The following is a 23,802-nucleotide window of genomic DNA, read 5'->3' as shown; positions in this document are numbered from 1 at the left end:
TTCGTTGATAGCGGTTCTGCCTCTTTATACCTACTTGCAACATCAACAACAGTTAACGCGTACTTGTACGTTTTTCTACGTACAGTATCATGTGGTAAAAATAAAATATCTGCTAGATGAACTTCATTAGGAACATTAACATCGAAATGTGCAAAATAAATTTTCTTAGGACGCGGTAGGTAAATTTGCCATATTGCCTGTTTGGATAACCATGTTTTAGCAGTAGAATGTTTAACCGCTGCTGCATCAGCAAGTTTACTAATTGCTGCTTTGCCTCTCCAGTATCCTCTTGGACTATAATAAATTGATTCCATTATATATTACCAGCCCCTAATACGAGTTTACCTTTCATCGCAGATCTTACTAACCAATTAGCTAATTTTTCTTTGGTATTTTTATTTTTTATAGAATCTAGCGTATGAATTAATTTCACATCTGCAATATGAATGTCTTGTAGATTTTTACTTTTATAAGCTACATCATGAACGTGACAAGCTTTATCAAAAGCGTTTACAGGATACTCACCTGGTTTTGGTTGATCCTGATTATCAAGTCTGATATCAAGTCTGGTACCAGGACCGCAATAATTATATCCTGGTAGATGTTTTTCTCCTGGGTATTTAGCCCATGGAGCACCTGGAAACTTTGACATCATTTTAGCAATATCACCATCGCGCTTATTAGGTAAAAACGAAAATTTCTTTCTACCGCATACAGAACATTTTCCACCATACGCTATTTTTTTATTTTTTGTTGTAACCGTAGCTAAATTAGTAGTTGGAGGTTTAGATCTGCAACGTAAATAATATAGATTCATGTTATAAGATATATGGATATAATTGATTTCTCAGCAACTCAGCGATGAGAGCCAGGTAAACACCACCCTGCATTACCAAATTCCATCAGAATGATTATCATAGGACCATCTGGATCGGGTAAGACGCAATTACTACTTAATTTGATAATGAGATGGTTGAAATGGGACAAATTATATTTGGTAGCACCATCCGTTGATGATCAGAGGTGTTATGAAGTATTAAAAGACTTTAACGAAAATGCAAGATTAATAAATGACAGTGAAAATATTATTGATTTTATAACAGATATTAATGAAGCACCGTATGTAGATGATTTTGATGGGTTTATTAATAATTTAGTTGTGTATGATGATGTGATGCTAGACAAACAATCCAATCCAGCCGGATATTTTCTCATGGCAGACATAAAAATACAGATGTCATTTATGTTACTCAACGATACACACAAATTCCGAAAGTGATCAGAGATAACTGTAATATTTTAGTTGTGTTAAATGGCGTAGACACACATATGCTGCGAAATATTGATCGACTTTAACGAAAATGCAAGATTAATAAATGACAGTGAAAATATTATTGATTTTATAACAGATATTAATGAAGCACCGTATGTAGATGATTTTGATGGGTTTATTAATAATTTAGTTGTGTATGATGATGTGATGCTAGACAAACAATCCAATCCAGCCGGATATTTTCTCATGGCAGACATAAAAATACAGATGTCATTTATGTTACTCAACGATACACACAAATTCCGAAAGTGATCAGAGATAACTGTAATATTTTAGTTGTGTTTAATGGCGTAGACACACATATGCTGCGAAATATTGATCGAACTTGTGTGGTGGTGACATGGATTATAATAAATTTAGAAATTTCTTCTCACGAGCTCAAGTTGCACACGGATTTATAACGATAAATTTACATAATCCAAGAACAAGATAATAGCAGCAGAGAGGGTGCGAGCTCAATAAAGTGTCCACGTGGTAAAATAAGCCATTCTACGAACAAAAAAAAAAAGATAATGACGGTAAAGTAACACCAATTTGAGAAATATTTGGAAGATTTATTTTTGCTTCATTTTGTGTCGACTATTTTGGTTAAATTCGTGTCAACGCTTTTTTTCTTTGTTCGTAGGAAGGGTTATTTTTAGTTTTTCAACGCTTTTTCGATCTTGGTCTGTTCGCCCTCTCTGCTGCTACTTCTGCTTTCATTGTATGTTAATTTTACTACTGTATACTAAAACCATAACTGACATATTCTCCAATGGATGCCTTAAGACTTGACAAAATGACATGCTTAATAGCCCCCCCCCCCATCAAGATAGTTTTCAATCTCTTCTCAAAAATCAAAAAGCCAATGTATGAATGATATTTCTGCATTTCTGTTCAGGTTGATTTTACCTATTTTACAATACACTGACATAAATCTTTTGTTAAGATACATGTATAATAACAATTTAAAGTTTTTTGCTCATAATCATTCACCCCCCCCATCTTGATGGTAACAAATCTGAAAGATGAAAAATATGGCTTCATGAGTTGTAGTCAGGACAGCCAATTAGATGCAAGATCACATCATTAATCTCACTTAGATTCTTTATGATACAAGCCCACTCTTGATCAAAATCAAATCATGGCTTCAGGAGTGAAAGAAAACTCAGCTAATCATATGCAAAATCACCTCAGAAATATGCAAGGATCTTGTTCATTTCCAATGGTCCAAAATCTTGAAGAGATTGTAAGTCTGATCAAAATCAGATTACAGCTTTCAGAACAGTAACAAGTTCAGTCAAACATTACATCATTATTATGCCCATGCTCTAGAGGGCACAAACCCATATTTCAGATGTGTTCAAAATGGGACCAGAAATATGGTTTCCAGAGTTGCAACAAACTTGGACAATGAGATGCAAGATAACCTAGCAGCAGAGAGGCTGAACAGGTTCTAATTGATTTTCCCGTATCTCGCCAAATTAATCCCTCCTGGAAAAACGCAAAAAAAACATCGCTGATAAGTTTTTCTAATCGCGATACATCGAAGGAAAGTATGCAATTGTGTCGATGCCAAGTTTGAGACAGCTCCTCTCTGCTGCTATAAATTAAATCATTATTATATCAATAATGGCAAACATTGGAGAAGCACATTCTGCTAAATTAGCTCGAGAGCGATTAGAGGCAATAAAGAAATATCTTCCTGTTCGTGATTCTGTAAGACAAAAACTTCAAGAACGTCAAGAAGCACAAGCTGAATTTTCTACGGGTACAGAAGTTATTTAAACCCATTACAGTAGTTATTGAAAAAGCTATATGGGAAGATATTAAGGATGAGGAGGAGACGAAGAAGGGTATTCATCCAGTATTTAAACAAACCGCTGAGCAGATTGAAAAAATGGCAGCGAGAACAAAAAAAAAAAAAAAAAAAAAAAAGATTTTATGAGAACTTCCAACTGATATAGCTGCAGTTCAACGTCCACCCATCGGCGAAGAAATACTTGAAGGTATTGGTAAAATTCATACTGAATTTGCTGATGTGGAAAAAGAACTTGCATCAAAACCAATAAAAGAAAATACTGGACTGATTGCAAAATTTAGGGAAGGGTTTTGTCGGAGATATTAGAAATACTAAAAGAGAAAAATTACCTGAAAAAATATTAATTAGCATATTTAATAAATCTAGTATCTTAAACCCTGGTTCTGAAAAAGTAAAGATGATAATCTTATTAAATGGATATATCATATTTATAAAAACAAAAAACAAGCCAGAGATGATGATTTAGAACACAGAGATCTTTTTGAAGAAGTACAGAGACTTTATAAAGAGAGAGTGAAACAAATAGAACAGCAGCAACAGATAGAACAACAACAATCTTCTTCACCGCAGCAGGGGTTGATGTCGGAATTTGAAAAGTCTGAGGAGCTACTTAAAAAAGCAAATGGGGGAGAAAGATCACCCTTAAGACTATTTAAGGAAAGTGCGAAAACAGAAGAAGGAGCAACCGGAAGTGGCTTGGGAAGTGGTCTTATTTCCTGTCCTAACAATATCCTTGATGACCCGCAATGGTTAGAAGTTCTCATAGGAGAAATACAAGCTGGAAATAACACACCAAAAATAATTAATGAAGCAGCTGATATCTGTCGACGATTATTTCAAGGCATTATCATGGATACTGATATTTACCGAGAACTTATTGATGAGCTCGCTGATGATTATCATAGTGACTAATTGTCACAGTGATTAGATAAATAAATAATTAAATAAAAATGATCGTACACAATTCTCATCGTAGACCAATTATAGTCAGGGTGGTAAATTCACGATTACCAGTATACAGGATGACTCACGGAAATGGATTCGGTGATGTTGCTTGGGGTTTATTCACGAGGATGGCCCCTAAAGCAATGCCAATTGCAAAACAATTATCGATGAAAGCAATGAATATTATTTGTGATAAAGCTCCTGGTGCTATTGGTAATGCTGCCAGTAAAGCGTTCTTGGCAATCAAGGACAGACTAGCACGATTAATACGCAGACCGCCACAACCGGTCAAATTACCAAGCACTGAAGTGATGCCCGCAAATGTCAGTAAAGTAATAAATCAAGCTGCAAATAAAAAACTAGCAGCAATGATGAATCAGGGGACTGAACAAATAAATACAAGTCTGATATCAGGAAGTGGTCTTTGTCTTAGATTATAAACAAATTATAATAAAATGTTAAAACGTGAATCCGACACAGTGTTTGACATAGACAAACCGGTTCTTAAAAATGAATTAGTGCGTGATTTTCAATATTATTCTTATGACGCATGAAACTCAGATCAGCAAGGACAAACTGAATTACAGGTTCAAGATACAAGCAGATATTTCTTACCCGCTGAAGCATTTATTGAAGCAGCAGGTGAAATTATGAAAACAGATGATATAGAATACAGAGATAATGTTAAAGTCGGTTTTGTTAATAATGGAATTATAGCCTTGTTTGAAAGTGCTACATATATGACTGATGGAAAAAAAATTGAATCAATTGAAAATAATGTTGATGTAGCTACAACAATAATAGGTTTGGCAAGATATTCTGATGATTATACAAGATCAGCTGGTCCATCAATGATGTTTGCTAAGGATACTTCTGATTATCCTAACAATGATCAGTACAATATAAGACAGCCAAGAAATAATGCCAACGATGCTGACGCTGATGTATGGCCGGTGGTTCATGGTGCTAATACAGAATTTAATTTAGGATTTAACACGTGTATATTAATGTTGAGTGGTGATCGTAGAAAATTTTCTTGTGCAATTCCTCTGTCGCATATATTTGGATTTTGTAGAAATGCTAGAAAAGTAATTTTTGGAGCAAAACACACAGTTGTGCTTTTTAGAAAAGCTGATAATAATTATGCTTTATGGCAACCCATAGGTGATGCTGATAAGGTAGCGCTGACAAAACTTCGTTTTGGATGCCGGTAATGACTCCGGCAATTGCTGAAGAACAGCGATTACTTTCTTTTATGGATCAATGTGGTAAATGGTTGTCATCATGGCTTACAGTAACTACAGATAGTTCTCAAAGTAATATTAATGGTATATTTACATAGCATATAGCATCGCAGCTAAGGGTTTCTGCACGGCAACATATTTTCATTGCTCTTCAAGATGTCACACGAACAAACTCACAAACATGGAGTCATATGATATTTGATAAACCTGGCATTTCTGAAGTTTCCTTAAGAATAAACGGACATCAAGAACCATCTGAGAATATACTGTTAGATTTTGATAATAATCATATTGCACGTGTATATCAACGTTTGACAAAATATCTAGCGTGTGATATAAATATCGATACTGGCTTGCAAATATCACAATTGGATTTTATGACATATTATCCAATCTATTACTTTTCACTAGAGCATCTTGATTTAGCTAGACAATCTGTCGTTGATATACACTTTCGAACTCATGAGGTAAGAGGAGCTATAGCTAATTACAGAGCAATTGCGGCCATACTCAGTGACAAAACAATGTTACTTGAAGGTGATGGTGGGTGAATGAGAGTCATTGATGCCCCAGTGGAAAACAAGTAGACAATTAGACCAATCACGTTAATTATAAAAATGTCATACAGTCATGTTAATGTCACTCTGACTCCTAGTCAGGTGAAAAAATTACAATCGAAAAACGCGAGCGCAACCGGGGCAACGATAACACTAAAGCAAGATCAAATTGCTAATGGTGGTCCAAACAAGTTATCATTGACTAAAACTTAACTAAAACATTTCAGTAAAGCAAAGCAAGCAAAAACCAGAGTTCAACTTGATTTCGCTCCAAGAGCTATCAGCGACATTGATTAAAACCAGTGGTATATTTCCACTTCTCACAGCAATACCAGCGCTGACAGCTGCTGATGCCCCAGCTGTCGCAAAAGCAGCTGTGTTAGGTGTTGTTGGAACCGCTGCTGGAATGGAATGGCACTAAAGAAAGCAACTGGGTGCGGATATAAAAAAATGGGAGCGGGTCTAGGACTTCCAGGAACTCCGCCCTCATGATACAGAAAGGGTCTAAGACTTCCAGGAATTCTGCCCTCATGGTACCCCAAACGGTGTTGACGCCGATGTCAAATTTTGATTTATTCGATGCGGCTAAACAATTAAATATAAAAAAATTCAGAGGTGTTTATATGCGAGATCAGTTAACGCGTGAACCAAATAATCCAGAAACTGGAATTATTAATCTCGATAACAGCGAAGGTCCAGGAACTCATTGGTTTGCTTACGCGATACATCCACATGGAATTGTTTATTTTGATTCGTATGGGTTAGCACCGCCAGATGAATTTCTAAAATACGTACATAAAGTGCAAAGCACTTTCGCACCCATTCCAGTCTGGTATTCAATGCTACCAGCACAAACACTAACTGATCCACCAATATGCAGCCGTGAAGTAATTAATGTGCTTGACGCATTGTCGAAATCAACCAAACCACCTCACAAAGTCGTGCACGAGTATACCATGGAACGATTTAACATTTTAAACAATCCCTAAAGAATAATGGTTGATATTTACGAAAGAACTCTCATTAAAACAAAGACAAAAAATGCGTCGTCGTAGATTTTTCAAAATATGCGACAAAGGATGAAATCGATAATCTTTTAACATTGTCCGGGATAGACTCAGATGAGGTTGTTATTTTTCAGGACCGACATGGAAAGCTAAAAACCAGCAATATCAAATGGAATGACATAGTTCGTCGAGTACTCTGTGCGGTCACGGATAACACATCCCTGTGTTTACTGACAGCAGAAAAATCAGAGACTCAAATATATCATTTATAATCAGCAAAGATGAAATTGCAAAAAATGTTGCTAATCGCTTAAAAAATACCGGTGACTCAATGACAGCTGAACTCAACATGAACGGAACTAAAATAGCGGTGTTAAGAGATCCAAAATCCGATGAAGATGCCACGGCGAAAAAAATTATGCTGATGTTAAATAAAGCACCGTTGACGGTAAATTATCCATGTTGCAGGCCGAGTATGATGTTCACGTAAGCGCGTTTACAAATCTCTGTAGAAACTTTAGAAAAATTAACGAAACCGCAGAGGAATTCTTTGGTACTCTGCCCACCGCTGATATGAATCTTTCTGATATCAAAACTAACATTGAGACAACCAAAAAAACACTAGAAGATGTCGTAAGTGGAATTCCTGAGATCATTAACAAAATTAGTCTGATTAAAATTCCACGCGGAGTAACTCCTGGGCATATTACCAATATCGTATACACGGTATCATCTGGATTCACAACATGGTCAAAACAAAATAATACTATTAAATATACCGCAACAGTCACTGGAGTGTATAGACTGTCTGTGTTCAGCGCTGCAAAATCTGAGATTTTCACAACATATATTTGGAGGCATTCAACTGATAAGTGGTCACGGTCAATCTTGTGTGTGAAAATGATAACAGCCACAGCAGGGACACAATATCAAAATCAAGCCCAGCAAGAATTTATTCTTTATTCATTTACGCCAAAAGACCCACCTGGATGTTTTATTGTGCAAGAGCTGATCAATACGGTCTATCCACTGTTATCAAGAATAAATTTCAAACTAACAGACCAATCAGGCCACTTGTTGGATTTGAGAAATGTGATGGTAAATATTAATTTACTTGTGAAATCGTGAAACTGTTAACAGTTTTAAATCAACGATTCAAAAAAATAATAATAATTCTCCTGACAGTCAAGATCATCATGATATGTTTTTTACTGACTATTGGTCAGAAATTTATTTTTTTTACTGAAAATCTGTCGAATTTCTCAATTCTGAAGGGTACTTAGGTAGTCAAAATCGTGTGCATCAAATGATTTCACAAGCAAGTATAATAATTTTATTTTTTGTGCACTCTGATAGGGTGTTTACTAGTAAATATGGAAATCATTCGATTTGCTAATTCTGATGGGGTGTTTGCTAGTACAAATCATACAAATCAAGCAATTTTCAGTGAAAAACAAAAAAAAAATATTAATATAATATTGTCAGTGAAAAATAAAAACAAAAAATATAGTATTTTACTGAAATCTGTAGTGTAATCAGAAATTTATCTTTTACTTTCGATTTCATTTCCTGGAAATCAACGAGTCTAACTTTCGTTTTCAATCGCTTCACGATCTGATATAATTTTTCTTAGTTGTATTTATTATCTTCTTTGCTTCATATTCATGACATAATTGTGATCTAAGTTTTTCAATTGCACGTGACAACGAAACAAATTCCTTTATTTGCGTTTCTTCTACTGTGGCTAGTGATTGACACATAGCCATCTGAATCTTCTTTATAAATCTATATTGGGATGACAAAATATATCTTCTTCGTTTTAGCCTCCTGCATTCTTTCAAAATCAGAAATAATTTTTTCAGGATTTAGTTCATAAGATATATTTATGCTGTCATGTTCTAATTTCTTAACAGCAACAATTACATCATTGATATTTTCGTAATTTATTATACTATATACCGAATATTATACATTTAAATAGACCAAAAATAAACAGTAGCTATGATGAGCGGTTATCATTTCATGGGTCCCTGCACTGGCCTGTGTGTCTTTCATGAGATCCTTGTTTGAGACTTTGTCTTTGTTTGAGACTTTTGTCTATAGACTTTCTTATGGTCTTCTCAGCATCTCATGACCGTTTCTTTTAGCCAAACATTCTTTCTGAATGTTTTTCTTTGTGGGTACCCATGTGACTTAGAGCTTATACATCCATGCAAATGTTTATTTTGGGGGTGTCACAAACATACCTCCAGCGAATTTTCTAAGAGAAACGAAATGTTAGAATATTCAGAAAGTTGTCTGTGCACTTCAGTTCATGTACACGCCCCCATGATCAAATGCCGGGGTAAGTGAACACAAAAAAACACAACCTCACCATGTATTTGACGTGATGAGAGATGTACACATGCCGACGCCCCCACTATGTGTAGAAAAACCCTATTAATCGGTACCTTCGACAATATGTCTGTTACGAAATTCGAACCACTGATGCCCAGAATGAGAATCAGCTGCTCTACCACTGCGCCATGGCTCTAATCTACTTGTATATGATTTTAAAATTATTATGTAGTTACTTTATGGGAAGTGTAATACAGAAAACACTGAGTAAAATCACTCTGATAAAATAACATTAGTCCACACCTCCGACAGTTTCCAAAAAAAAAAATACTGTAAATTTCTGCAACGGATCGAAAAAATACTGTATATTTCTGCATCGGATCTAAAAATAACTCACTGTTGTGCAATGTATAACCATAATTATCTTTTGTTTGTAGGTTAGAAACAATACATATCCTTAATTACGGCATATATAGTTAATTAATTAATTACAACATATACAGTTAATTAATTACGATGTAGTTTGTTAATTACGGCTACAACTACGGAGAAAGCTACGTTACAGAATAATCTCCCTTCGCTCAGGTCGAAAATGAAGTAGCATGTAAATAGGATTTTCTGACACAAAAAAATAAGTAAATATAATAAAGTAACTCCATCATTGACTTTTACACAATGTAGTAGAGTTATCTCCGTTATCTGTATCTAACACCATTGGAATATAAGAGAACGAAATCCAGTTTCTAAACCAGTATGAAAAAGTTGATTTGGTCACTTTATCTGCAACACGTCATACCCATGCAGAGTTAATACCGAAATACTTGGCAACTGCGGTCATTGATTGAAAAATTCTCTCTTCTCTGGTGGCTATATTTAAAGATTGAACCACCTTAGGAATACTTCTATGTTTTCCAACCCTTCCACGTGCAGAATTTTCGCTAAGTGTGATAGCCTGTAAATTTCGAAGAGAATTATTGAACTTGTCATTGCTGATATGATCGATCACAAGACTGTCTTTGAGCTCTCCGCAAAAAAACTCAAACACAAACCTGTGATTGTAATAATTTTTCCACCCAGCGGTAAATCTAGGATAACCAGCATTATCAACTACACCAACTGGTTGTTTATGCTGGCAGTGTATAACTGTGCCATCACGATTTGCTTCATAATTCTTGATGATGGGATGTGGGACAAATTATGTGTGCTCCATTACATATAACGTATTTGTCTAAATCATAATTTGTCTGAGAACTTATTTAAATAATCCTCTTCACGTTTTAAAACTCTGTCACTGTCATTATTTTTCTTGTCATAATAACGTTTTAACTCTATACCGTTTACCACCTAATTCGCACACAGCTATGTTTTTCCTCTAACTCCGACACCACATTGCAGATATGGCATTGGTCCTAAACTACAATTATGAACACATTGTGAATGTTGCCCGCAGAATTCTTTTACACATGATTTGCCACATGGAGTTACTGATCCTATCATAAGCCATTTGCATTGATTCATTATATGTAATATTTTTTATTTATTGTTATTGTTATAGGGTTTAACGCCATTTTTCAGCACAGGATAGGCTATACATGGCGGCCAGTATTAATGGTGGAGGAAGAACCCGGGAAAACCCAGGAAAGAACCACCGACCCACGAGAAGCTACCGGCAACCTTTCTCAAATATACTCACTGGCAAAGTCCAAGACTTGAATCCACGCAGACTGAGGTGAGATGGCAGTGATCCGTGACGGACAGCGCTTTAGACCACTTGGGGCCCCCCTATTTTTTATTTAAATGTTTGTCTTAATTATATATGGATGAGTTTGAGAGATTATTTGCAATCAAGCCCTAGAAAGCTTTTAGATTCGATCTTGACAGACTAACTTCTGAATTGAGGAGGCGAACTCTAACTGATCTGATTGATATTATAAGGATGCCAAAAAAGAATTTTGTGATGATGGAACATCTCACGTGTGGTCGACATTCAAACTTAGACGACGAAGTTATTGATGCTACATCGAACAATACACGAGCAACAACGAGTATTGATTACCTTAATCAGAAATATCTTTTCAGAATAAAGTTTATTGTGCAATCAGATTCTGATACAAGGATTATCCATGACAAACATGATCCTGTCCTTGCTAATTGAAAAACTGCTGTGCTAAGTAAAGATTCCACACCAGGAATGTTAACTGGGATTGACAGACCATATTACGCTCGATTGTATCCTGTGTCCGCGGTTATTTATGAAATTTATCAACTAAATGATAGACCTAACATTAATGATCTTGCCCCGATGAGATTTTCATCACTGAATTGTGTAGCCGAGTAATGGAATATTTTACAAATGCGAAGCGTGAAAACGGATTAACTGATCTGCGACGTGAAAAAATAGCAAAGTGGGCTGAGCAGGTCAAAGATACAGGACCGTCAATAAACGATGTCGCTGAGATATCAAGTAAATTAAAATTTCCAATAACTGTAAAAACATTAACCAGAGAAGTCTTATATGAATCGCCGAATAAATCGAGAGGGACACCAATTAAAATTATTGATCATAACGCTCATGCTTTGACCTCCACGTTAACAATATTTCCATGAGATCGTGTCGTGAGATTTTACTCTAAACAAAGTATGTTTGATTTTATATATTAAACAGATAAGTAAAAATGATCCCATGTCAGTGTAGTTGTTTAAGAGTTCCGAAGATGAAGAATACGATGAATTTGTAAGACCCTACGGTGATTTATATCGTAAAGAATCTCTCCAACTCGCAATGAGAAAACTCGCGGAAAGATATTCAGAAAATACTGAGCAATTATTAAAAAATTGTTTTACAGTCCCGCCAGTTGCTGCCCATGCCGCGAGAGAGAGAAATTCATGGAGACCAACATGCACTGAGTTCCTCAATGTTCAGTTAAGTTGTATTGAATATGGACATGGTGGTTTGTGGAGTACCGAATAGAACCACAATGAGATGATATCCTTGGACATGGTCACGTGTTATCCAGGAAGTTTACTCAATTCGGACATCCTACAAATGAGATGAGATGTGTGGCGATTAATGGTCCATTACCCAATTCTGACCTGACAGGATTCGCTCGTGTAGTGTCGCTTGAATTCGCTAAGAATCTTCATCCGTGTTGTTATGTTTGGTTTGGTAGACACTTCTCAGAGCGATGCTGGGCACCAATAGTGTTTTTACGATATATGCTTGACAGTAACGTATTAATATCGTTGACGGTCAGTGAAGCAAATATATCATATCCGTTTGGTTACCAGCACCAGAGCATATCAGTGTAGATGAGGTCATCGAAGAATATAAGCAGGAATGTCCAAATACTCCTGTTGATGCCATCATCGATATTCTCAGGATTAAACTTAGCAACAGTGAAAAAACTGCAAAAGATCTTGGTAGAAAAATAATTGGTAAATTTACTCAAGGTGGAGCATATGATCATAAACGGCATCACTCATGATTGATTATGGATGATGTTGAATTAGATTTTATAATTGCTGATGCCGCTGCGAGAAATATATTTTGCAACTGGGAAGACGCTTAATGGTATTTGTCTGACAGAACAAGGTTAGTCACAATTGTTAGTTACACTGATGGAGCATCTCCTCAGTATACACATTTAAGATCTTCAATTCTTGCTTATGTTTCTATAAATTTGCTATAGATGATAAATACATTTCTTGACACTTCAGTTAGAGTTGCAATGGATTCATTTTACTTGAATAAAAAATATTCAGAATTACTGGTTTGTTTCACAAGCACTAATGAATCATGGGGTTCATGGAGAATAAAAAAGGAAATGTTACATTGCTATTGTAAATCCACGGATGTTGCGGTTAAAGATAGTTATCGCAGTGATCAGATATCAGAATTATCATCGGAGCCATCCGTGTATGATCCAGTATCAAGACACAAAATGGTTTATTTGAATGGACCGGGAGGTTTTAGTAAGACAACTCGGGTAATTGAATTATTTCAACAGAAACACGACAATATGATTGTATTAACACAAACACACAGATTTGCCAGGGAGATGAAATAACGAGGAGTTAATTCTTGTACTTATCACAGATTTTTCATATACAGCGGTGGCTCATGGACTCTAAATCGAATGGGAGAGAAATATATTCCAATGATCATCATTTGGGATGCAGTGTGCACAGTATCATTGTAAATATTAAAAACATTTCTCAATTGATTGTTATTGAAAAATACAGCTGTGATAAAGTGCGGCGATCACGGTCAACCACCTCCGTTTGTTGGGCCATCTCCACATGATTGGTTGAAGAATTTTGTTGATCATTACTCGGAGATAACTGATGATCACAAATCTCTTGATGCAGAATTAAAGTCATTAAAATAATTAATAAGACTAAAACCGAACAAAATTCAACGTGAAAAAGTGCGTAAAATAATTTCAGAAACTTCTATGAACGAATTTCTACAAACGTGGAGACCAAACAGTTTAATAGTGGCAAGTAGAAAGATAGTCAGAGACACACTTCAACAGCGGTTATTTCAGTTACATAAAGAAAAATTTCCAATGTTGCCAGTGCCGCTGTGTTATCGACCAGCTGATATGCGACAGCAGAATATTGACGTTGATATACAAGGACAGACCTAATCAGGGAAACAGAATCTTGTATTAAACGATATTGTCGCAGTTGATGTCAGTGTTGTTGAGGATACTCTACACGCTGACCAATCTCCATGGACGCTAGGATTCGCAATGATGATTCACTCATCTCAGGGATTAACTATTACTGATACAGTTGTTTGGATCGTTGATGATCGTATTGAATGGTCGAATTTAGTTTATTTGGCGGTGTCTCAAGTCAGAAGAATATCTCAACTGTGGAGAATCGTCATGGACTCGTCAGAAACCATTAATGATGATATTGACAACGATATAATAAGAAAAAAATTGGCAGGTTATAAGCAAGGTGACAAATAAAATAAACATGACTTTGATGTCGGCGTTGAATTTATTAACGCGCTGAAACAACGGCAGAATAATCAATGTGAGAGCTGTAATTGTATAATGTTGTGGCAGTACTCGCATAATAATCCAAGACAATTTACAGTGGACAGAAAAGATAACAGCCGCAGTCATACACAAAGAAAATATGATGTTGACCTGTCTTGAATGTAATCGACGTAGGGGTGCTAGTTAAGTGATCGCTGTGGTAATTGTTTTTCATTAATTGGTTTCAACGCAGTTGTTCAAGCTATTTCATTATTTAGCGCCGTTATCACATTTGGTAATCTCGCAGCCATTCACGAGATCTCTTGTCTTGAATGAATTCCTTAGCGTACTGATATCCAAGTAACCGCTCAGCAAGTGTTTGATCAAATTGTTCAACAATTGCCTGAACATGGTGAATTGCAGGATGTCCTCGTCTGATGGTGTCGTTATGTTCCTTCATCAACAACGATACTGCACCCTGAAAGTCTTTGCCAGGATCAACTTGTAACAGCTGTGGCCATTGCAAGGGTCCTCACTGATAAATTTGTTCAAACGCAGAAGCTACTTCAGTTGCTGTCTTTGTTGACAACGGTTCTCCTTCTTTGTATCTACTTGCAACATCAACAACAGTTAATGCGTATTTGTATGTTATTTGACGTCTTTGTATTTTAAATAGTATCATGTGGTAAAAATAAAATATCAGCCTGATGAACTTCATTAGGAACTCCAACATCAAAATGCGCATAGCGAATTTGTTTAGGTGGCGGTAGATAAATTTGCCATATTGCCTGTCGGGATAACCATTTATTTTAGCAGTAACACGTGCAATCTTTGCTGCTTCAGCGAGTTTACAAATCGCTGCGTTACCCTTCCAATATCCTCTTGGGGAATAATAAATCAATTCCATTATAATTAATTACCAGCACCTAGCACTAATTTACCTTTCATTGCGGATCTTACTAACCAATTAGCCAATGATTCCTTGAAAGATTTATTCGTAATGGAATTTAGCACGTGAATCATTTTCACATCTGCTATGTGTCTATGATGCAGATCTTTACTTTTATAAGCTACATCATGAGCATGACATGCTTTATCAATAGCATTTATGGGATACTCACCTGATTTTGGTTGTTCTTGGTTGTCAAGTCTGATATCAAGTCGGGTTCCAGGGCCACAGTAATTATATCCTGGGAGATGTTTTTCTCCTGGGTATTTAGCCCTGGTAACTTTGTTAATTTTGCTGCAATATCACTTCCTCATTTTTTTAAAAACCAGACTGCACTGACTTGTCAGCGGGAATAAATTTAAATTTCTTTGTACCGCATCGTTTACACTTACCCGTAACCGCTGATCTGTTATTTTTTGTTATAATAGTTGTTAGATCACCTGTTTAGGTATGTGTCCTGCATTTCACACAATATAAATCCATATTATTTTTATATATTTCTATAACATGGAAATCACTGACTTTTCTGCAACAAGAAAACAAGAACCAGTCAAGCATCATGCGGATCTACCAAATTCTGGTCGTATGATTATCAAAGGTCTATCTGGAAGTGGTAAGACATACTGCTACTCGATTTGATAATGAAGTGGATGAAGCAGGATAAGTTGTATTTGGTAGCACCATGCAGCTGATGATCAGCGTTGTTATGATGTACTTAAAGATCTTAATGAAATAGCAAGATCGTTAAATGAGTGCGGTGATGATGTTATTGAATTTATAACTGATATCAATGAAGCGCAGAGTATTGATGATATTGATGGATTAGTAAACAATTTAGTAGTGTACGATGATGTAATGCTTGATAAACAATCAAACCCTGCTCGGATATTTTCCAGAGGTAGACACAAAAACACTGATGTGATTTATGTAACTCAGAGGTATACACAAATACCAAAAGTGATCAGGGATAATTGTAATATTCTTGCTGTGTTTAATGGAGTTGATACACATACATTGAGAAATATTCATCAGACCTGGTGTAACGGTGATATGGACATAAACAAGTTCAAAAATTTATTTAGTCGGGCTCAGTTACCCCCACACGGATTTATAACAATAAACTTACATGATCTTCAAGCACAATACCCAGTCGGTGTTGATACAATTTTTAATTTATAGCAGCAGAGAGGAAGTGTCTCAAACTTGGCACCGACACACTCGCGTACTTTTCTTTGATGTATCGTGATTAGAAAAACTTATCAGCGATAGGATGGGATATCGCGATTTGTTTTGTCTTTTGCGATTTTCCAGGATGGATTAATTTGGCGAAATATGGAAAAATCAATTAGAGCCTGTTCAGCCTCTCTGCTGCTAACCTCTCCAATATATGCAGATGTTGCTCATAAGTGCACTTGTCTTTAGTCTTTACAATATATGCTTACACACCAATTCTTATAACAAATGATCTGTAGTGTTCACAAGCATTAGTCTTGATAGATGGACAGCATACAAAAGGCCAATTAACATAATCAACCTTGGCATTTGGGAAGGTACAAATTACTGAGAAATTATTGTACAATGTGTTATTCAAAATAAATTTGCTTGTGTACTGTCTTTCAAAACTTCTCTTTCCTGGTAGCAGACAGACAGACCGCTCTAGTACTCTAAGTGGTTAGAGTGTCTGCCTCGGATGTGTGAGGTCATGGGTTAGAACCCCAGACAAGTCCTAACAAAGACTTATAAAAATTATACCAGCAGCTGCCTCACTTGTCAGGATAATGTGACTGGGTGGGACATCATGCTACATGTCTGCGGTATGATGCCCCAGTGCTAGGCATCACTATAAAGTGCCGTATTGCAGACATTGTAGCAATATGACTGAAAATTTATTAAGCTACGTTAAAAATCTTAATTACACACATACACACTCAAAAAGAGGCAACAAGTTATCCCTGAAAGTAGGAGAAATATAGAAAAGGTTTTCTGAAGTAGTGATTTTTCATGCTACACTAAATAGCATGTTGAACTGGTAATGTATGTGCACTTCTATTTTAAACAACACTGTCATACCAAGTCACAGAACCTGAAATGTCTTGAACTAATGCCAGAAGCTGATTCCATGTATATTCCAAACACTTTGATTCACAAAGTTTCTCTAAAGTTGAAACTTTTCACTTCATACACAACTGTAATGTTTAGAAGAAAAAAAGAAAACCTTAATGCACTCTTGACACGCTTACTGTTATTGTCAAGTTGTCTTTTAGTTATGAGTAATCAAACCACTCAAAATATGAGGAAAACACTTATCTGGGACTGGTATGAAAAATTATATATACATATAAATGTGTTGTTAATGAAGCAAATCCATACAACTATGCTTTCCAAGTCATATGGCATTTCCATTTTTCCTAATCATAGGATAATGGCATGACAATTAAACTATTTAGAAATTGTTGAAACTAAGACAATTTTGAGATCCATTCAGTGAATCTAAATACTTTGACTAGTTTTTTTTTATACATCTCGCTTACAAGCTAAGTGTAATCATGGTTATTGTAAACAATTTAAAAATTGTGTAAAACAATAGAAAAACTGCAGCAATGGCCAAAAACATAATCAAGACATTTATACAATAATGCAGATATACCCTCCAAATTTTGTTTATGTACCTCAGATTCAGGGTTTTCAATAGACACGTACACTTGGGTTTTGACATGTGATCTTTAAATATGACCCATTTTTGACATGTGAAAATTTCGACTTGTGCTTCTTTTTGATGCACATAGATAGATGTTGCCAGGAGCATCAATCTTAAATAATCTTGATTTGCCTCAAGCTTTGTTTCTCTGTGTGTGTGTGTGTGTGATTTGGATTTTTTAATGTAGCTTTAATGTCTGCAGTGTGGCAGTTTATAGTGATGCCTAGCATAGGGGCATCATGTCGCAGACATGTAACATGATGTCCCACCCAGTCACATTATCCTGACACCAGGCTGACCAGTCCTAACACTAACCAATTAATGCTGAGTGCCAAGCAAGGCAGCTGTTAGTACCATTTTTGTTAAGTCTTGGTATGACTCGGTTGGGGATCGAACCCATGACCTCCCGCGTCCAAGGCGGACACTCTAACCACTAGGCCATCTGAACGGTGCTTTGTTTCTTACTAAGCATAAGTTATCTATAACAAATTTACTGAAGAAACCACAGTAGACATCTGCTCAACAACAGCTTACCCCTTGATGGCCAATAATATCGCACCAATGGAAGATATGTATATGAACTGGGCAGAGCTAACAGTTCACTGATATCAGGCTTAGGTGCAACTGAATTAGGTTGGATTGTTTTGAGATTATGTTTGAAGTTTATGACAGAGGAAGAGAAAATAATTATGCCATCAATGAACTTCCTTTTGATTAAAATATTAGCATTGGTATGTTTGGACATAAAATTTTAATCAACTGGTCAGAATTGGAGTATGTCAATATGACGGCTCATGAAACCAGTTGTCAAATTAAGTGGAACAACCTGAATTACTTTATTGGCAATTTGCTTCATTTGGCAGGATGTTTAAAAATTTGTAATCATTTATGTTTTCAATGGATGATTTCTGATAAAATATCGGCATTTATTTGGTTTTGCTTTAAATTATAATCAGACAAAACGCGAATATATGGCTTCTTGGGAAGCCAGTTTTCAGTGTGGGATTGTGTTTTATTGATGAATAATTTGCTTCAATCGGTCTAACATTTAAAACCTTAAAGGCTTTTATTAATGGATCATTCTGAAAAAATTGAATGGACAAAACACTCAGTTCATACATACGAACTTTAAAATCAAATGGTGCAAATAAGTATATTTTCATTTCTATCTCGGTCTCAGGAATAACCTACTGGTGATGAATTTTCTGACCCTCAGACTCCAAAAAAAACAGAAGGATGTGTCAGCTCTGCTGAGATGAAGACTCAATCTCCAAAATTTGTTAGAAAAGTTAAAGATAAGTGAACTGTGACGTACATACTTGATATCTGAATAAAATATAACCTTCATTAGTGTATGGGTATATATTTGCATATACAATGATCTGAGCAGCTGATAGTAGGATATGTTGAGAAGTTGTAAATATAATAAAGTATAAAACAATCCTATGTCTGTTTCATATACAAAATGTACACATCGTAATATATTGTTACAAAGAGAAACATTTACAAAAATGAGATTGTATGTTTCTTACATAATACTGTTTCTTACATAATACTGTACAAGTATTTATAGTTATTCAGCACGTGACAAAAAAACTTAAACGTCGTTTCTTTCCACAAATAAGGAGGAATCACAGCTTATGGGCTCATGACTGTCCAAAAGAATTGACTCTCAAGATTTCAGATTTGACTCTTGAGATTTTCTTTTCGACTCTTGAGATTTTGGGGTCACAGGTCAACTGACTCTTGAGTTTGGAAATCTATTGAAAACCCTGAGATTGTTCCTTAATTATGCTTAAAAGGGTTGCATTCAAAAAGTTTATAAATGTGATAACAACTGAAAAATAAGGTCACATATTCCAGAACCTATTCAGGCCTCTGAACCGTATCAAATGTACAAATATGGTCTGGTCTGGCTTAATATATTTTCAGATACTATTTACAAGAAAATATTATGAAGGGATGGATGGACAGACAGATGTACAACATAACACTAATATGCATCACACCCTTGCAAGGATGGGTTTTAAAAAACAAGCAATGCCAGTGGGGACTGACCCATCTTTTTTGAGGGTGGAGAGAGAGTACAGTAAGGATTACTTACTAGTTGTAGTAGTAGGTTTTGATGTGGTTGTAGCTGAAAATTAAAACATTACTTTTAGTACAGAAGTGCATGTAAATGGAGTGTAATCAACAAGTGCATAATTCACCTCTACAAAGTCTGCAGTAGTCTCTAGTAGCCACTGTTAACATGAATTAACATATGGATATTAAATTCAGACTAAAGTGATCTTAACAGTAAAAACATTTTGTTCTAACTAATATTTCCTCAATTTTATTTAGAAACAGATATCATAACAAATCCTTGCAGAAGACCCAATACAAGCCCCCTCCCCCACTATTATGTTTCCTATTGCACTGGTTTTAAAATTAGAGTATATATATATATATATATATATATATATATATATATATATATATATATTTATTTATACTAAGCACTTCAAATACTGGGCAAAACCAGCTCACACTGATGCACATTTTAATTCTGAGACTGTTTCTTTTTTCTTATCCAGGGGGAAAATATGCTAGGGTTGACAATGAAAAACAGGGCGGGTCAACATATTTTTTCGAGTGTGCCTAAACATGAAAATCCATTCAGGATAAGTAACAATTGCAACAGTCATGAAGGGAACTGTATTGGATTTAAGATGGGTAAGATTTTCACACAGGACCAATGAGACACACCAATAAAAGTCTTCAAGTTGAAACCTAACACTTACATATTTCAATTAGAAATAGTAATGATAAGATTTTTAAGATTGTTATCCTTTTGGCAATATTGATCTGCATCATTTTCATGTTCAACCAACTTGACATCTAAGACACCTCTAATGGAAAACCTTGTCATGGTGGAATCGCAACAAGATTTACATGATAACCACTTTTGGACAAAAGATTTGTACAATTTTCACGTATGAAACTAGATACAGGAAGTGTTATGGTGAAAACCAAACATTGTTAAAAGCATTCATTGTGAAGGAATAGCAATGACAAGATTTACAAAATGGCAATCATAGTAACCAGATCGGATGTAAGATTAACACTGTTTTAATTTAGGATCAGCTAAAGATCATCTGAAGTCTTTGATGAAAACCCTTTTTTAATAGCAGCAATTAATCATCATGTCACTATCACTTAGTTAATCTATTGTTGTGGCAAACTTGTACATGTATCATCAAAATAAGATTGCAGATAAATATTTGTTAGCTTGCACAAGCATGGCACCATTTGTAGTCATTTTCTTACCAGCATCTGCAATTTGTAGACTTATAAAGAGCGCAAGCTTCCACATTTTTCCAGACTCGATTTCTATGAGAATTTGTGTTCTAAGCTGCAAATAACTTTTAAACAATTTCAGATAGCAAATGAACAAGAAATAATTTTATGCTAAAGGTGACCTATGGATTATTTAATTTGCAGACATAAGGGACCAATGTGTCATGGTCTCCTCAGACAAACTATCTGTCATAGCTTACATTCAACAGCAAGGATGCACACATGCCCCTTCTCTTTGTGTGGGGATCTGGAAACTCTTCATCTGGGCAGCCTCAGAGATTGTCACAATCCGAGTTCCCCAAATTCTGGGTAAGATGAATGTATTAGTTGACAGCCTCTCTAGAACAGATCAATGCTCTCTTTACTACTCAGTAACAAAATCCCTGTCTTCCTCTGGGGAAGACCTCTGGTGGACCTATTTGTGACCAAGCTCAGCAACAAACTTCCCTTGTACATGTCTTCTGTCCCAGATCATAAAGCATCAGCAGTTGATGCATTCAGCTTTTAGTGGGATCACTTATTCACATATGCCTTCCCACCCTTCTGACTACTACAAGTTCTGCAAAGAGACCAAACTTTCAATGCTTGGATCATTCTTATTGTTCCGTTATTGCCCCAGTGATCATGGTTCAACAATCTCCTAGACCTCTTGATCAATCGACCCAGGTCTCTACCATACTGGAGGGATCTCCTGTCATGACACTTGGGATCCCTTCTTCACAATAGCCCGGACATTCTCCATATTCATGTCCAATCAGTTCAGATCTGCATCTTGCTGATGTTATAAAGTATTTTGAGTTTCAGAGGCCATGTCTCTTCACTCACTTATGCCCAGATGAAATCTTTCTTGTTTTCTACGGTCATTAACCAAAACCCCTTCAGAACCATTGAGTGATGCTTCCTTTCTGGATCTCAATTGTTCTTGCCTTTGCAAAAATAAGAAGTGAGATTCATGCCCTGTCCAGTGACTTTGACTGTCTCCAGTTTAATAGGAATTATGACTGTTTCCCTTTTCTGCCAACCAAGTTTTCTCACAAAAATAGTTACCTTTGGTAGCTCCCTTACCCATAGATTCCCACTCTCAGTAAATCTGTGCAGGGGATGATCAAGATAGACTCTAGTGTCCCGTGCATGCTATCTGCTTCAATCTTAATGCCTCCAAAGCAAACAGAGAGGGTAGAAAACGTCCCTTTCGCTCTATTAAGGGCTCTGCAGACATTTTGGCAACCACTATCTCCCAGTTGATTCAAACTTCGATGGTCAATCAAAAGAGCCTATGAGTCCCTCACAGATCGAGACCGTACCTTTATGAAATTTAAAGCTTGTGAGGTTTGAGCCACTGCTACCTTATGGGCCCATTTTAATCATTCCTCCCTGGAGGATATCATGAAGAAAGCCTTTTGGCACTCTCATATTACTTTTTCCTCCCTTTTTTTATATCTGGTGAAGCGTGTTACTTAGATATTAACCTTCTATAGATGGATCTCTCTATGGTGAGTACATTTAACTTCTCTGTTTTTAATCAGATTAACATCAGCCTACCTATCTTACTGACAAATTCAGCTAAGCAATAGTGACAGGATAAGTAATTGCTGCTAACTGGGGGTAAAACTAATTTTAGTTATGCAATGACCTTGTGTAATAAAGGTATAGTACTAACTGAGAATAGAAATCAGCTTAGAAAATGAACCAAAAATTTTAATCAATGTCAGAGAAGCATGAAATATGGATCAGTGACCTTCTTTTGCTATGAGAATGTAAGTATAACAGAAACTCAGTATGAAACTCAGAGAGCTATTCTTCCAATGACCTTGTTGCTAACAATGACAAATTTCACATCTGAACTGTCAGAACATTGCTTTACTTTCTCTCCTCTTCATCTCTTTACTATTGCAAAAGACAAGAAAAATCAGACCCAGTAAATCTTTCAACCTATGTGAAGATTTTCATTAAGACAAAAACATCACTCAGAAATTCAGTAGCAGTCATCCTAACTTGACTCTTTGATTAGTTATTTTGTCATTTCTCAGACAGCTTTCATAAAAATGGTGTCTCCACAAGTCAAGCTGAGAGCTTATATAATTTTAGTTTCCAACAATCAGTAATACCTCAGCAGAATTATGCCAGGATGCCACAATATTCTCCCTTTTTCACAGATGAGTCCTGGATTGGTTTCCCAGTACAATTCTACTGTAATATAAAATAGTCACATTTTTTTCTTGGCAGAATTTTAGGTGCATGATTCTTCAATTGGAATCCCTATGGACGCCCCTACAAAAAAGATTTAGTTTTTTTCTTTTGGTGGTCCCAAACTCTTTTTCTTGGTGTGATCCCACAATGATACAAAACGCTGAAGTGAAATTTTTCAGTGGGGTCTAAAATATACTTCATGGTCACTGCCTATTAATTAAGGGTACTGTAGTTGAGTTTTGGTTTAAATATTAATTGGGTGCATAGTAGAGAAAAATCACCATTATAAAACTTGATGCAGATCATTGTACTTGTGGAGGGCTTACAGACTTGATTAGATTCTTAAGTTTGGATCTCATTTTACAGCAATCCATTTGAATTTAACTTGTATCTATTAAGTTTCATTATGCT

General features: G+C 35.8%; 1 protein-coding gene across 4 annotated transcripts in view; it reads right to left on the bottom strand.

Annotated features, from left to right (window-relative positions):
• The window catches only part of LOC149772838 (uncharacterized), a 134,669-nt gene that overhangs the window by 100,332 nt on the left and 10,535 nt on the right, over positions 1-23,802 (bottom strand). For all 4 annotated transcript variants that reach the window (XR_016417581.1, XR_016417580.1, XM_089947225.1 and 1 more), the window contains exon 3: positions 19,967-19,999. Coding sequence is in view for 2 of the 4 variants with exons in the window: in XM_089947225.1 (XP_089803351.1) it covers positions 19,967-19,999 (33 nt within the window). In the remaining 2 variants the exon portion in view is untranslated. The remainder of the gene's footprint in view (positions 1-19,966; positions 20,000-23,802) is intronic.

Source organism: Sinohyriopsis cumingii, unplaced genomic scaffold, assembly GCF_028554795.1.
Source record: "Sinohyriopsis cumingii isolate HCF-2022 unplaced genomic scaffold, ASM2855479v2 utg001110l, whole genome shotgun sequence".
Taxonomy (NCBI): Eukaryota; Metazoa; Mollusca; class Bivalvia; order Unionida; family Unionidae; genus Sinohyriopsis; species Sinohyriopsis cumingii.
Note: the sequence above shows the minus strand (reverse complement) of the source record. Positions and strands in the feature narration are given on the sequence as shown.